Source organism: Falco naumanni, chromosome 1 (genome assembly GCF_017639655.2).
Source record: "Falco naumanni isolate bFalNau1 chromosome 1, bFalNau1.pat, whole genome shotgun sequence".
In the NCBI taxonomy this organism is placed as follows: Eukaryota; Metazoa; Chordata; class Aves; order Falconiformes; family Falconidae; genus Falco; species Falco naumanni.
In genome coordinates this window covers 18,360,236-18,375,375 of record NC_054054.1, presented here as the reverse complement: position 1 = coordinate 18,375,375, position 15,140 = coordinate 18,360,236, and the positions used below count along the sequence as shown (strand labels likewise).

The 15,140-nt window shown below is 40.5% G+C and overlaps 1 protein-coding gene across 1 annotated transcript in view; it reads left to right on the top strand.

Moving 5' to 3' along the window:
* The window catches only part of ARHGAP24 (Rho GTPase activating protein 24), a 219,548-nt gene that overhangs the window by 31,675 nt on the left and 172,733 nt on the right, over window positions 1-15,140 (top strand). Inside the window, exon 2 of the mRNA XM_040583303.1 lies at window positions 4,103-4,302. Coding sequence (XP_040439237.1) covers window positions 4,123-4,302 — 180 coding nt within the window. The 5' untranslated portion in view covers window positions 4,103-4,122. The remainder of the gene's footprint in view (window positions 1-4,102; window positions 4,303-15,140) is intronic.

Below are 15,140 nucleotides of genomic sequence, written 5' to 3'. Positions count from 1 at the left end.
CGTGGTACTGGCACAGCCCTTCCATGTTGGTGAGGAGAACTTAAGTGCAGTTATTTGCCTTCTAGACAGACTAGTGACAGAGGCAGATGCCCTTATGGCAGCACAAAAAGCTGGATTGGGGCCAGCAATGGAAAATGGTGATGGGCTCTGTAGACCGGGAGATGTTGATGCAGAGCCAGTGCATCAGGGAACATTTCTCATCTTGTTTACTTTGCACTCCCAATGTCCAGACAAGCCCAGGAGAGTTAGCCTGCAGCCAGCCCCAAATGAACAGACTGTGTAGCATTTGTTCAGTTCTGGTCATTACCTAAACTGGAGGTTGGCCAAGTCAGTAGAGTTGACTCTGGCAGCAAGTACAAGTTGTGTTTCCCGTTCAGAAGATGGGTTTGAGGAATATGCTCATTTAGTGCTTGAAAATGCATGGCTTTTTGCCTCGTCTTACAAGAGTGAGAGGGCTTGGAGTATGTTGATGTAATTCCACACTTTGTCATGTGTTATTTACATACTGTTTGCACCTCGCTGTTCTCTGCATCAGTGCCAGCACCCTGATATTTCTGCAATTTATTTTTATGATCTTGGTGTTGAAACAGCTGTAAAAACAACTAGTGAAAGTGAGCCAGCTGCTGGAATTTCTGATTCCGAGTCTGGTTTGTAAGTAGGCAGATTCTGAAAGGGAAGGAGAGATGGAAAACAACAAATAAACTTAAACTCATGACTAAATACAATTTCTCTTAACAAAAGCAAGTTAGGTGGCTGAAATTTTAACTGCTGAAGAGAATTAAATCCCTAATAAATGAAATGAAACTGTTTTGTACAGAAAGTGTCTAAAGATCAACTGCTGCTTTAAAGGAGATCTTACGCTTGCCTGTGAGGGCTTGGGAATGGTAGAATGTCATCTGTCCCACACCTCATTTGTTTCAGTATTGCAGAAATAGTTTAAGATATAAATTTTACTAGACACAGAGATGTAGATCAATTAACATTTTTCCCTGGCTAGCTAAAATCCAAAGGCTTAGTTTGTACAGTGGTATCAACACCAGTGAAATGTGACTTTGTGGAATGAAATTACAAATATCTTTTCATCCAAGGAGTTAATTGCTTTTGACTTTGGTATTTAGATTCTTATTTGTGGTCCAAGCGTAATAAGGACCTGGTGTCCTTAGCACTACAGTGATACACACAATGTCTGTATTTAAACTCTTCCTTTGCCCCTTCCTTGAGGCTGGCCCAAGCAGCAGCAGAGATAAACTGATCAGGTTAGCTGCAGCTGAGAGCTGTGATTTTCTGCATTTGTGCAGTAAGGAGCAGGGGGTAGCCTACGGGTTATGATTTTGTTCCTTCCTTTTTTCAGCTGCAGTAGCTTACCTGCTGTTTACAATGCTTTGCTTAAATATTAGCTAATTCATTTTCTAGGGATGTGAGTTGGAGGACTGCTTCTTGGCATCTATTTTGGCCCAGCCAAAAACCAGCAGCGTCTAAGAGATTTCTGTTTGTATTCTTAAAATGCCAGTTATGAGTTGTGTGCGGTTCCTTTTGGAGAGAATGATCTCATACAGTGCAGCCTGTCCTCATTCCTGATACATTTTCACCGCACACAGTGAGAAGCAGAGGTAGGGTACAAGTCAGTCTAACCAAACCTGCTGTGTATGGATGAAGTCAGTTCTTGGAGATTATCTTATCATTGCCTATTGCAAATAATCTCAATTAACTTGTCGTCTTCATCTTAAAGAGCTAAGGTAACAAGTGAGAGAGCTTGGGCATCCAGGGATAAAGCTGTAGGGCTCTCAGAGGCTGCTTGGCCGCTGCTTTGTTGCATTCATGGTTAATTATTACAATGTGAAGTGAATAAAAAATATGACAAAAGCCCAGACCACTTTGAAGTGTGAGCAGACATTTATGAACAAGGCACTAAGAAAGCAAGCTATTGATTTTTCTAGTGGTAGTTGAATGTGCCCTTACAGCTCCGGATCAGAAGGAAGCAAAGTTCTGCTCAGAAACTCACTGCAGCATCTAATACACTCTGCAGCCCAGAGCTGCAGTTTTCAGAGTGTGTACTTTGTATATAACCTTCACGCAAACCCTATGTCAGTGTGGTCTGGGGGTTTATCAGCTGGTTTGTTTCTGTTAGGATGTAATTGTAACCCTGGGCACAAAAAAATTCTTTGTCTGCTCTGTTGAGAGCCAGACACGTTTGTATGTTTTGCAGGCACGCTTTGCTCAAGTAAATGTAACAGTACAAGTGTTCCAGGTAGCTGTAGGTGAAGAGGCAGGAGGAAGATTTGTCTTTTCCTTTTTCTGAGAAGAATGCCAAGTGACTTAAGTTTTGATCCTCTAATTTGTACCTTGCAATGAAACCTCTGTGCTTGTAACCTCAGTGGCACAGGGCAGTTAAGAATTTCAATCACGGAGATCAGATTCCAGGATCCAGCCTGAAGCTGGGACGTGACAACAGGCAGTGTGCGGGTATTAAAAGCAGAAGGTGTAAACACACAGCAGAGATGGCAGCTGGAGAAGTTGTTCCAAAGAAGGATAAGTATGAACAGTAGGAAGAAGGGAGACAAAGGAAAAATGTGCTGTAAAACACTCTTGACTGCAATCTATTGATCTATTTGTTTCTTCTTGATTGATTATATTGCAATTTATTTTACAATAATGTAGCACTATCCAGCCAAAGCACCTGTATTGTCAGAGGGATGGTCTCATCTGTCAAATGAATGTGGATCTCTGTTCTTAATCTGCTTTAGAAGCCAAGTACTCATCTTTGTAATGCTGATGCCTGTTCCTGCGTTCAGTAATGTAGTTCTGTAGAGGGGACTGGAGCTTGAGTGCCAGGCTTGGATTTACCAATCTGCTTTGCCAAAGTCAGAACAGGAAGCTTTGGTCTTAGTCAGAGACATCTCCTGCCTGCAACGTCTAGAATATTTTATTCTTTTCCCACCCTGATGTTTAGAAACAATAAATAGCTTACCTCTGAAGCCAGTTTTCCCAAACCCTAACAGCTGTCTAAGTTCCTGACTAGGCAAGAAAGGATGCCAGCGGTAGCCTAGAAAGAAAAGAAACATGCTGTTCTTCAAGCACTTACAGTAAAATTTCACCGTTAATTTTGCACGCTGCTGTGTTTGTGGTTGTAGTCACATTTTATTCTGTTTAGGTATACGCTATTTGGCACATGTAGGTGTGGGTTTGATTTGTATTTCAACTGAAGATAGAACTTGCAACTCAAAATCCTGAATTTGTTGAGCTCTAGACTTAATGGGGGATCAGGAAGAGCCTTCTGACCATGAAGGTTAAGTATATGACTGCATGATTGTATGTACGAAGTCCATCAGAAAGATTCATGACTGCCTAGAGATGGTCAAAAAGTATATTTTTAACAAGGCTGAAAAGCCACATGGAATTTTCTCTAATTCCACACTTCAGCTCTGGTTTTGACACACTTCTTATGCCTTGAGCCAGTGCACCAAAATTCTGTGTGATTTGCAAAATGTCTATAATAAGCATGGCCGGACACATACCCACTTTAGTCAGGGGGTTTGTTGTATGAGGGGATATGCAGCTATTCTTGTATTTACTGTCACCATTCCATTAAATGGACTTCAGTAAAACAAAACAAAATAAGCCTGCGTGTCTGGTGGATCAAGCTCTGTGGAAGCAGAGGCTTCTTTAATACTACCTGAAAGCCCCAAGCTTGTCAGTGAATATTAGATCAAGAGGTCTAGTAGTGAGAAGGTTACTGCTTTCCTTAGTCTGAAAACATACTGCAAGTTCATTCCTTGTTACTGCCTGTAATCCAGCAGAACTGACCTCAGGAAGCAGCTGATGGCTTCCTCGGTGGCTGTTAAAATTTCTTACACTGTACTTGTGCAAATCTTCTGCCTTTGGCCTGCTTTTTAGGAGCTCAGTGTGTTATTATTGTTTCATAGGCAAGTAATCTCTCAGCAGATGGGGTGCCAGTATACGAATAAGCAGGTAGATGCTAAATGGTTTTCTAGCACACCCTTGGAGTCAGGGCATGTTTCTTTTCCAGCTGTGTTGAAAGGACCAAGTTACTGCCTGGATAATAAACTAGTTATTTTACTTTTTCCTCTTGTTTTCCCAACAGGAGAGTTGCTCAGTCCCAGTATGGAAGAACACAATGGCTCTGTAGAGACTCCCCCGCCAAGCCAAGGGCTGCACAGTGCTGTCAAGTGTGGGTGGCTGAGGAAGCAAGGAGGCTTCGTCAAGACCTGGCACACACGCTGGTTTGTTCTCAAGGGTGACCAGCTTTACTATTTCAAAGATGAAGATGAAACCAAGCCCTTGGTAAGTGAAAGGAGGAGACAGGATGGGAGGTGAGGGAGGAAAATAAGTTAATGCAAGCAGAATTGTTTGGTGGTTAAAGAACCAGACCTGTCTGTCTCTGTCACTGACTCAGTACAACTTGGGATTTTGATTGTAGTGAACACAAAATTGTGTTAGATCTTGGCAGTTAGTGTTGTTTACCCGTCAGGCTTGTTTCTAAACTTCCTTTTCCAGGTCAGGTTTTCTCACCGTAGCATTTTAAATGGAGCAAAGTGTACATGAAGTTCAAGTAGCAAAAGTCAGTCAGATGGACTTGATTGAGGCAGATGAACAAGCTGTATTTGAAAAGGTACTGCCGATTGTTCTGCTGTTTAAAATGTGGAGTACCCCTGCTTTGTGTCTTCCCAAATAGGAAAACCCATAAGACTGTAGCCTGAATACATTGCCATCTGTAGTGTGGAACAGACCACTGTCTGCTGCCTCATTCTGTTGTGGCGATTTAGGGCTCCTTAATGCTCATCTATTTTCCTATTTATTTAGTTTTTTCACCAGCATGCTGTAGGGCCGCCTATCTCTAGAGTGCCTTAAGAGCAGGGAAATAATGCTGACTCTCAGGTCAGGGCAGGCTTGAGCTTCTGTGATAGTTAGCTGAGAGATCTTGTGCTAGCACCTACAGGAATATAATAATCCTATATATTAATCATTTCCTAGGTGCTTGTGATTTCAGAAAAAGCTCTGGCATCTGAGTAACTCCTGTGCAGGTATTAAATACATCTGCACTCATGCCTTTTACGCTTACTACATTTTTGATGGGTGTACCTTTATGTGGAATTTCGCAGGCGCTTCTCAGAAATGTAAAGCCTATCTAATCTCGCTTCCTGTATGGAACAGGTCATGACACTTTGCCAAGCTTTACAGCTTGCATTATGGTGCACATGTTAAGAAAACCATTCAATCTTGAGGTGATTGTAAAGAAGGTTTTGGTATGACTTAATTTCTAAGTATCAATTTCACAGCCTTGGTAGCTCTTTGCCCTTAAAACTATCCCAAATAGTATAGGTTAATTAATAGCACACTGCATATTTATGAAGTATATGTTAGTATGACTGCTTTGAATAGGAAATAGTTAATATTGCTGGGAAATCAAATGTATCTTTCACTGTATATATTTTGTTAATCAAGAGTGTAAAAAGTAGCCATCAAAATAAAAATATTTACGGGCTGGAGCCTGGGTTTCCAGAATACAGCTAGCACTTGACATCTGCCAGTATGTTTGCATGCAAGGACATCATTGTTTTTTGAGAAGTGACACGGTTGTGTATCACGTGGAGCTTTGTACAGCACAGTGGAGCCCAAATTATCATCTTGTCTGTCTGCCACTGACCTGTGGGATGACTTCAGAAATCCTATTTACTTTTGTGAAATGGAGGTGGTGACTCTGATCTTCTGATACCTTTGATAAGTTAGGTAGCAGTTGATTAAATAACTAAATGTTTGAGTTTTCCACTTGTCTCAAGTAAGTTCCTAAGAACACCTAGAGATACGAAGTTTGGCAGGGGGGGGAAGGCAACAGAAGTGTAACTTAAAATATGCCAGTAGGTTTGGAAAATGAATGGGCCTGTCTGAATTAGGATCAGTCAATATCTCACCTTGGTGTACCTTTGGAATGTTTCTGAAGCAAACTGCACAAATATGGCTCAGGTTCAATGCCATGTACTGAAATGTTTTGTTTTTTTTCCCCATTTAACCATACTGAAGAGTTTTCTGCATTAACTTTGACAAGAAAATTGCTGTGACCTTCTGGGAACCCTGTTGTTCTTACTCTGGAGAGCTAAAGCAAAGAACTCCACTGATACCATGAATTTTCAGTGCTTAGGGATATCATCAGGAAATGGCAAGTAGTATTTTGTTACATTAGCCATCTAGGTATTTGATCTGTATATAGGAGTAGTACATGTTTATTCACTACTGGATTGTACAGTCTCTACAATGTACAATTGTACAGTAACTTTTTTAGACAATAATATAATGGAAGAGAGTTAATAAGGGTTTTTTTTCAAATTAGATTATGGTTTTCATTTTGCTTGTTGGTTAGTTGTGTTTGGAAGGAGACAGAAGAGCAGTGATCCTGAGGAATGTTCTAATTGCACACCTTGTGTATATATGTTTATAGACAGTAGAAGAACTATTGCAGGAGAGAGGACAAGGCAAGCAAATGCGTTTATGTTTATAGCTTTAATGCAAATTAAAGAAAAGCAGAATCTACTTTCTGGTGTGAATTCAGCAGCCATCCTGAGCACTAGTCTGCTTAAGTCTTATTTGGGCTTGGGTTCTGTCCAGTCTGTACCAGAAATTATGCCGCGATGTTTCTGTTTTTGAAAGTGATGGAGATGTGAAAAGAACTGAATTTCAGAAAAATATTAGTATCTGTCAGACTTTATTCTACAAATGCCTGTGTATAATGGGAGTAAAGAAAAATACCATCTTGTATCCGAACCATCAGTAAATGCTTTTGAATTGCTGAAGCATGCTCATTTCCTGCTAGTAATATAGATAGTTACCACATATGCTTTAGTCAGTATGTGTACATCTCATTGGTGTCAGATTATTACATTTAAAAGTCATTAACTCTCAGTGTGAGTGTGGGCAAATGTCTCTGCCAACCTGTGTCAGATGCCTACAGGCACACAGAGCTAGTGAGGAACAACAGAAGAAAAAGCGGTACACAGCTGTTAGCTTTACAGTCAAGGTCAGTGAATTTTCATTGATTGTTTATCATCATCAGGCACAAGAATCTTTCCCTTGTAATGTTTTATCAGTAAGAATAGCAGCTATTTTTTGCTTGCTTGTCCTTGAAATGTCTCTGGGGATCTGGCAAAGATGGCATATCTGTTTATTGAAGATGTGAGTATAGATTGCAATAATCTAGTTAATTCCAGAAGGCAAAAAAACCTAACAAATAAGTGAACAAGGCATGTGAAGAAATAAAATCTGATTTCTTATAATTCTGTGTAATTTTTACTTCTTGGAAGTGACACTGGATTTTGCCTTGTTAATTCTTTTTACAGTCTTTGTAGGTCACCTTACTCCTGACAGCCCATTATGCATTAGAAAGCTAGTATTATGCCAGATCTGAAGGTCAGCTTTGAGTTTGAAATGTGGGCAGCTGAAAGAAATCAGCGTTTAGCATTCCATGTTTCACAGTATAGCTGTTGTTTACATGCAACCCATGAAAATGTATTTCTTGCTTGCTTCTCTGCCTATGGCTAACTTCACCAGCTGCAGTGTCTGGGTTGGCATGCTCCTAATTGAAGGTGGGAGAAGGAAGTCAGTGCTTTCTCAGTGAGACAGCGTGCCTTTTCTGTGGTTTTGTGAGCAGCAAGAGGGAGCTTCCAAAGCATCATCTCCTTGTTTTATCTTTGCTGTTGCGCTCTCCTGGTCTTACTTGAGTGAGTGAGTTTATCAAAGCAAAGCTAGGTAGCCTGTACTGATGGAGCATCATTGATATGAGGTTGTAAATGAATAAGAATGGGCAAGTTCATCCAGTCACAACAGTGTTCTAGGCTTAGGCACCTATTTAGTGTCATTGCTGCTCAACTTGGTTTACAGACTTGAGTTTGAGGTGTGCACAGTAGAGAGGTCTTAAAGAACTATGAACTAGCTTTCAAGAAATACTTGGTGGTGTATGCCTGAAAGCAGACAGTGATCTGCTATTTCTGTTTATATCCCATCCTGAACATTTTGGTGTGCAGTTTTTGTCCTCTGGAGGTTGTTAAGCTCTTCACTGTTTGGTATAAGTGATGCTAAGCAGAATTCAGTGGCTCACAGGAGCTTAAGACAAACCCTGGGAAGGGACAGTAGATTTGAACGCTAAGGTGTGAACCTTAAATGTGGAATTTGAATCGGTCTTTGACTGAAACTGAGCAAGTGGCAGATGGAATCTTAAGTACAGGTCACCGTTTGTCTGTAAGGGAAAAGACTGTCTCTGATGTACAAATAGAATATAACTTGAAGTATTCCTTTCTGGCAAAATACATGCTTCTCATTCAATTTGTGTAAAAATTTCTTTGACAGAAAAATCCATTTAATGGCATTAATAGGGAAGATGACAAAACTCAGTTGCATTTTAAAATTACAATAAAGGTTCTAATGAATATGTTAAATAGAAATTAATATGATAATTACTTAATTTGAAACAGCCTGTTAGTAGGGGAAATAGTATTAGTATTGAATATGATTAAAGATTTAGCATGGTGCTTTTTTACAAGTTAAAAAGGAATGGATAACATTTATGGGTGGGGAGAAAATACGTAATTGTACATGCACTTTAGAACTGCATCACAAGAAATGCCCATCTCTCCTTGTTGCCCAGAGGATTTTCAGGAAGGGAGATCGGAGTATTATTCACTTTGGTCCTTGTCTTTGGAAAGGCACAAGAACTAGCTTTCCTGTAAATACTGAAGAGCGCTGTAGCAAGCAAAACAGCTTCTCAGTAGATACTGCTTTGAATTGTAAGAGCAGCTCCCTCAGTCTTGGGTCGGGGAAGATAGGAAGCACCAAGTCTCTGCACACTTGGCTTCATGAGCCTTGCTCAAAACTCCACTTTTCATGGAGCAAATTCAGGGACTTGATGTGAAAATAGCAAGGAGTGTCCAGATCACGGATTATTTTTTGTGGCTTGTTTTTTTTTTCCCCCACGTTTGGGCAAAACACTTGCTATTAGTCTAGGAAACAGAAATGGTTTTGGGATGAATGTGTGCTCAGGGTGAGACCTCACCTGTGTAGGAGCAGTGCTTTGAAATACTGAGTAACCTAAAACCTATTGCAAACTGTAAGAGAGAAATCAATCAAATACAATTATGCAGGTGTCACAAGAAATGTGAGGGGTTGATAGCAAAAGCGTGTTTCTCAGGAATTTCACCGGAAACTCAATATACTGGATGAAATTGTATAATTGTATAGGATTTTCTTGAGATCAGTAGTGACTTTTGCCAGTAATGAAAGGATTTGCCAGAAAAGCTTTCTATTACTAGCTATTGGATATATTTTTTTATTTCAAGGTAGTGAACATGGAGCTTAAAAACCGAACAAAAAGCTTCCACAAAGAAAGCCCACTTTAAACAGTTGATGTGGGTGCAGTGGAATGGAAGGATGTCCAACACTCCTTAAATGAAGATTTTTTTTAAAAAAGTCAAATGCATGGTATTGGCACTCAGCTGCCAATGACTTGAGACAGTACATGCTCTGGAGCAGTCCTGGTAAGTTTTCAGCTGGTCTTGGTGAAATTTGTGTAAAAAAAATATAAAGTAGACAAGAAATAGTGGCCCTGTTTTTCAGATGTCTGCATGGAGCCTCCTTGTGACTGACTGTATAGCCCTTCTAATAATTTCTGCTTGTGGAGTGCTTGTTGCTGGGTATTACAAGTAGAGCAGTTGGCTCACACTGAGCTCAATGCAGTTGTGGCCTTGTTATTCAGCAGTCTGCAGTGTGATCTCTCCTTTATTTTCTTTCCTTTCACGGCTTTTGACTTTGCATAAGCTCACTAAAGGTGCTGTTTGTTGGAGTTTTGCACGCATCGTACAAACTAGCAATGGATTTTGGGTTAGCCATGTGTTCCTGGTGTAAGGATACTTCCTGTTGCTTGAAACACTTAGCTGAAGGAAGAGAAGCCTCTGTGTAACATACTGTCCTGTTTATGACAAATGCATTTTTTTCCATTCTGATCATTCTTGATCTCCATCCACGGAACATGAGGGTCTTTCAAGTTTTAAACTGAAAATTTACTTCTTAACTCTGTCACTGATTGAGTTTCAGATGAGGCAAGAAGGGTTGTATCCTGTCCAGTGTGAGTGGCTGCATCTCGGGCTGTTTTTCTGTGTGAGGCAGAAACAGGTATGACCTGGCAACGGCAACAGGCAAAGCAATCTGAAGCTTGGTCTGTGTCACATGGTAAACTGCTCCAGTGGTGGCTGTTCAGTGCAGAGAGTGAAGGGAAAGCCCCCAAACTGCTCTGGGCCTTTTTTAATGGGTTTTCAGGGAATGGCCCCTCTAGCATATGAATATAAGCAGGCTTTTTGCAACTCAGTGAGATTTCTGGAATACAGGGATGGTTATTGAAGGATAGGTCTTAGCTTTTTATATGCGGTAGCAAGTTCTGCTATTTCTAATACCTGTGTGCCTTTGTAAGTTTTAAAATCATTTATTGCTGCAGGTTTCAGCAACTTACTCATAGAGACACTTTTTTTTTTTTTGACGGCAATGACTTATGCAAGTGCTATTAAAGATGTAATAAACTTTGGTCAGTAGATACCCATGGGAATTTTGTACTAAGAGATTAGTGTGATAAGGCTAAGTTTATTTGAAACCAGGGTGTTCCAAATGCCATTATTCTGTTTCTTGGGAAACATTTCTCAAATTTGCAGGACTGAATTTCTGTCCTCAACCAGAGACAAATAGCACAAGATCAGTCACTGAGGTGCTCGACTTGGAGGTGATCAAATCCCAACTTTAATCCCATTTTCTGCTTCTTTTAGACCAAAACCGTTAGCTTGAATTTTCAGTAATTGTTCTTTATTTTGTTTCTTTGAAAAACTTTGGAGGCCTTGGGCTTGACCCAGTAGGAGTCTCAAAAACTTTCATAGGAAGAAAAAAGTTTTCTCCTCCAGCATTAACTGCCTCGTAGTTACAGGAGTGTAACTAAACACTGTGGAAGGTTATGGATTCTGTGCCAAAATCAAGCAATTCTTGGTCAGTGCTTTGCCCCAGCTTATGCTGTTGGAAATTCATTTCCCTCATAAAGCTGTTTTTTAGGTTTCAGTGTAATGCAAGGTAAATTCAAATGTAAAGCTAAGTGTCTCCCTTAGCTTTGCACGTAGCAATCATGTCATTGGGACTGTACTTGTAGCATCTGCAAACTACCATCCTGCTATTGTACCAATTATTTTAAATCTGCACAGACTTCATTCCTGAGGGCTTGTAGCCTTTTGTTCTCCCTGAATGCAGTGAATTTTCAAAACAGCTCTCACGTGCAGTCGTCCTTCTTGCATGCTGCTGTTCTCTCTCTTCGGATCCAGCTCTGACCCCACCTTCCCCTGGAAGACTGGAAAACACAGGCACTCTAATGATGTAAACTAGCCAACAGCTTAATTTCAGTTGTTAGTGGCCAATGTGTCTGCTTAGTCCAAATGATCAAAGAACTGCCCCTACCTTTCGCTTTGTGGGACCAGGGAGCTAGCTTGTTTGTAATAGCTTGGTAACTCTGAAGTAAAGTTAAATGCTTGCTACGCTTCACCACATTTCATGGATCAGCAATACTTCCAGATGTAAGAAGCTGCTATGTGGTACAAAACTGCTTTCCTGTGGTGGTGGGGCTACCCAGTCTAACTGTATTGAGTCTTGCATTTCTTTTTATGCTTGCACCATCTTTCTTCCTCTCTGTTTCTGGCTTGTGCCCATTGGCAGGGTTTGGAGCAGGAGAGGGGAGATACTCTTTCTGCTTTTCTCTGTTGTCCACCAGATGAAAAGTGCGTTTCTGATGGTTGCTAATGAATGTATATTTAACACGTTAATGAACCTGTGTGGAGAGGAGTAAGGATGGTGTCAGGCTGCTGCTGGTTAAAAAAGAATACTTTGTTATGTTGTGATGGTTGTCACTGATTGTCTTCATACTACCACCTTCTTGTTGGAAAGACCGCTGACGTAAATTCCTAATCATGCTAGTGGTTTTGTGTTATCAAATCCAGTGCAGTGCCAGTCCAGTGCCTTTTGTCATGTGCAGCAGTGGTCTGCTCTAGATGTTTCTTTCTAGCTTTCCTTGCTTAATAGCTGTTGTACCAGTAAAGCAACTAATGTAAATACTGCTACACAGCACATGTGAGGGTATGGGTGAAACTATGGAAATCAATCATCAAATTCATCTTTAAGTAAATTTAATGTGTTCTTTTTCAAGCCCATGTGGAGCCTTAACCATTATAAAAGTAAATATTTTTTTTTGCACTCCATTAATTTCGGTAGCAGAGGCTATGTGATAAGTTTGTCTTGTCTAAGGGCAAACGCTTGAGATAATTAACAGATACAAATGTTGTTTTGGAGCTTGACTGATTAAATTCCATGACATTTGATCAACTCTCAGCCCAGAGCTGCTGCAGGTAGCTTTTAGCTTAGTGTATGCTGTTAAAGAGAACGCTTGAGATGTGGAAAAGTTCAATTGGTGCTATGTTATCTTGTGGAAGCCATAATTAACGTCCCTGTTCAAAAAACTCCTAAGTGTGCTTGCTTATTTTGTTGCGTATTGCTAAGGGACATATTTAATGTTACTGCTGTAGTAACTGAGAACCAATTCTGCCAATAATTTTAGCAGCATTTGTACAAATCCACTGATTTCAGCTTCATTCAGCTGGCTTGTGTGAGTGCTTTTCCGTGTGAGCTTAGGCTCATCACATGGAAAATGGCCTGAATCCTATGCAAGTTCAAATGCAGCAAAATGGTGAAGACATGCTACGCAACATAGACACTGTGGACTAACCCCTCCCCCCTTCTTCAATGTCTTGGTTATTAGAGCCTTTGGCTTGGCACATGTTCCCTGACAAGCTGAGCCAGACATTTCAAATCCCTTCATACAGAACAAATTCTTGAGAATGGTCATCACAGGTGGTATTTGTGTTGGCAGCTTCGGAACAGAGACCAAGGGTTGAACGGTAACAGAAGCAGCTAAATTAACTTCTAATGCGGGAGGGACATCCTTTTCAGCAGACTTGCAGCACAAAAGTTGGGCTAACAAGAGCTTTCTCTGTTACTGCTTGGGCTGCAGAATAAAACCCATTAAAAGCCTATGTATCTACCCATGAAGAGCTCCTGCTCTGAGTAATTGCAGCATCTCCAAGAAAAAAGCAAATGCTTTTAACTCTTCAATAATGACCACAAGCAATTCAAGAGTACTAAGGACTTTCATAGACACAGGCGTGTGTTTTAGAAGCCTGTTGATGTGAACCAAGCATTAGTGTAATGGTGTGGTTATGCAGGTGATGGAAAACAGACACAAGGCTGTAATCTCAGTAATGAGCTGATGCTTTAGTAAGCCTCTGTATGTGCATTTGACAGAATACATTTGGGATCTCACAAGAATCTTCTTGTGCTGGCTCAGCATAGACTTTCCTCACCTAATCCATAGGTTTCAGCTCTGTTATAGGACTGCTTGCCTGCCCCTTTTCCCTCTGTCTTTACATAATGTCTGTTGCTTCGAAATTAAGTTTTCCTTTATTCCATAAGCAAAGGCAAAATGGCAGGTCTCCTTGACTTTGAAGGGATGACTGTTTCAGCCTCGAAATAGTGCTAGACATGTGAAGGATGGGGAGCGATGAAAAGCCTACATGCCATGGTCCTACATCTACTAGAGCAATTGGTGTGTTTCTGTCCTTATGCTGTGAGGAGCATAGAGGGTACACCTGAGGCTGCCCAACTGGTCTTTGATGGGGACCAACCTCCTTGCCTGTTTAATCAGAGCTTTGGTATCCTAAGAATACATTTTAAAAAGCACAAACACTCTAGCAGGATGCAATAAATAAATAAATAAACAGCTTGTCCAAATCTAAGATAATTATTTCCCCAGTGAGAATGAAACACACTTGCAGTTTTTTTCCTCTTCCTTCTTTGCCTTTTCCTCACTTGAAGAGCAACAAATAATGCTCCACATCTGGGCAAGAGGTTTAATAATTGAGGGAGACAGGATATTGTTAAAAACTTTGGTCTGTCATTCCTTTTAAAGTGTGCCACGTACTGCCTAGTGTTAAGGTACCAGATTTCCTCCCTAGGCTTAAAAGCGGTACCCACCACATTGTGTACCAGCAATTACTGAAACTCTGTTTAGGTTTTGCAAGCTGTAGGATTTCCAATTCTTAGGATACCAAAGCTCTGATTAAACAGGCAAGGAGGTTGGTCCCCATCAAAGACCAGTTGGGCAGCCTCAGGTGTACCCTCTATGCTCCTCACAGCATAAGGACAGAAACACACCAATTGCTCTAGTAGATGTAGGACCATGGCATGTAGGCTTTTCATCGCTCCCCATCCTTCACATGTCTAGCACTATTTCGAGGCTGAAACAGTCATCCCTTCAAAGTCAAGGAGACCTGCCATTTTGCCTTTACTTATGGAATAAAGGAAAACTTAATTTCGAAGCAACAGACATTATGTAAAGACAGAGGGAAAAGGGGCAGGCAAGCAGTCCTATAACAGAGCTGAAACCTATGGATTAGGTGAGGAAAGTCTATGTTTAACAAATTATTTATATATTGTGCTTCTCCTGATGTTTTTTGTGCAAATAAAGTTGTGCTCGGTACACATTATTATACAAACTTTCAATTCTAGTATGGAATCACTAACCATGTAGTCTCTGGGAGCAAGCTTCATAGCTTTTCTTGGTATCTTTTGTTGAATGCAGTACTACCTCTTCATCTGCATACTCTTAAATCCAACATAATGATCTAGTTTCCCATAAGTGAGACAGATGTGCTATAGAACTTCTGCATGTTACAGAAACAATCCATTTCAACAGCAGAAAGATTGTTTTGAGAAAACACTTCATGAGAAATGGTAGCGTGATTGGTATGTTACAACTCCTGTTAGCACTTCTCTGAAAAGAATAAAGAGAAAAGGCAAAATGAGATCAATCTGTTTTCACAATTCCTTAAATAAATGTTTAAGAGCAGAGAGATTGGCTATGGGTAGAGCTTGGATTAGATGTACAGTGGTGTCTAGAAAGAATAAGAGATGTAGCAGTGTGAAGTTTTCTGTGCCGTAACCTTCTTTGTGCCTTTCAAGAACGCCAGATCAGTCACATGAGCATCAAACCTTCATTTCCTTTA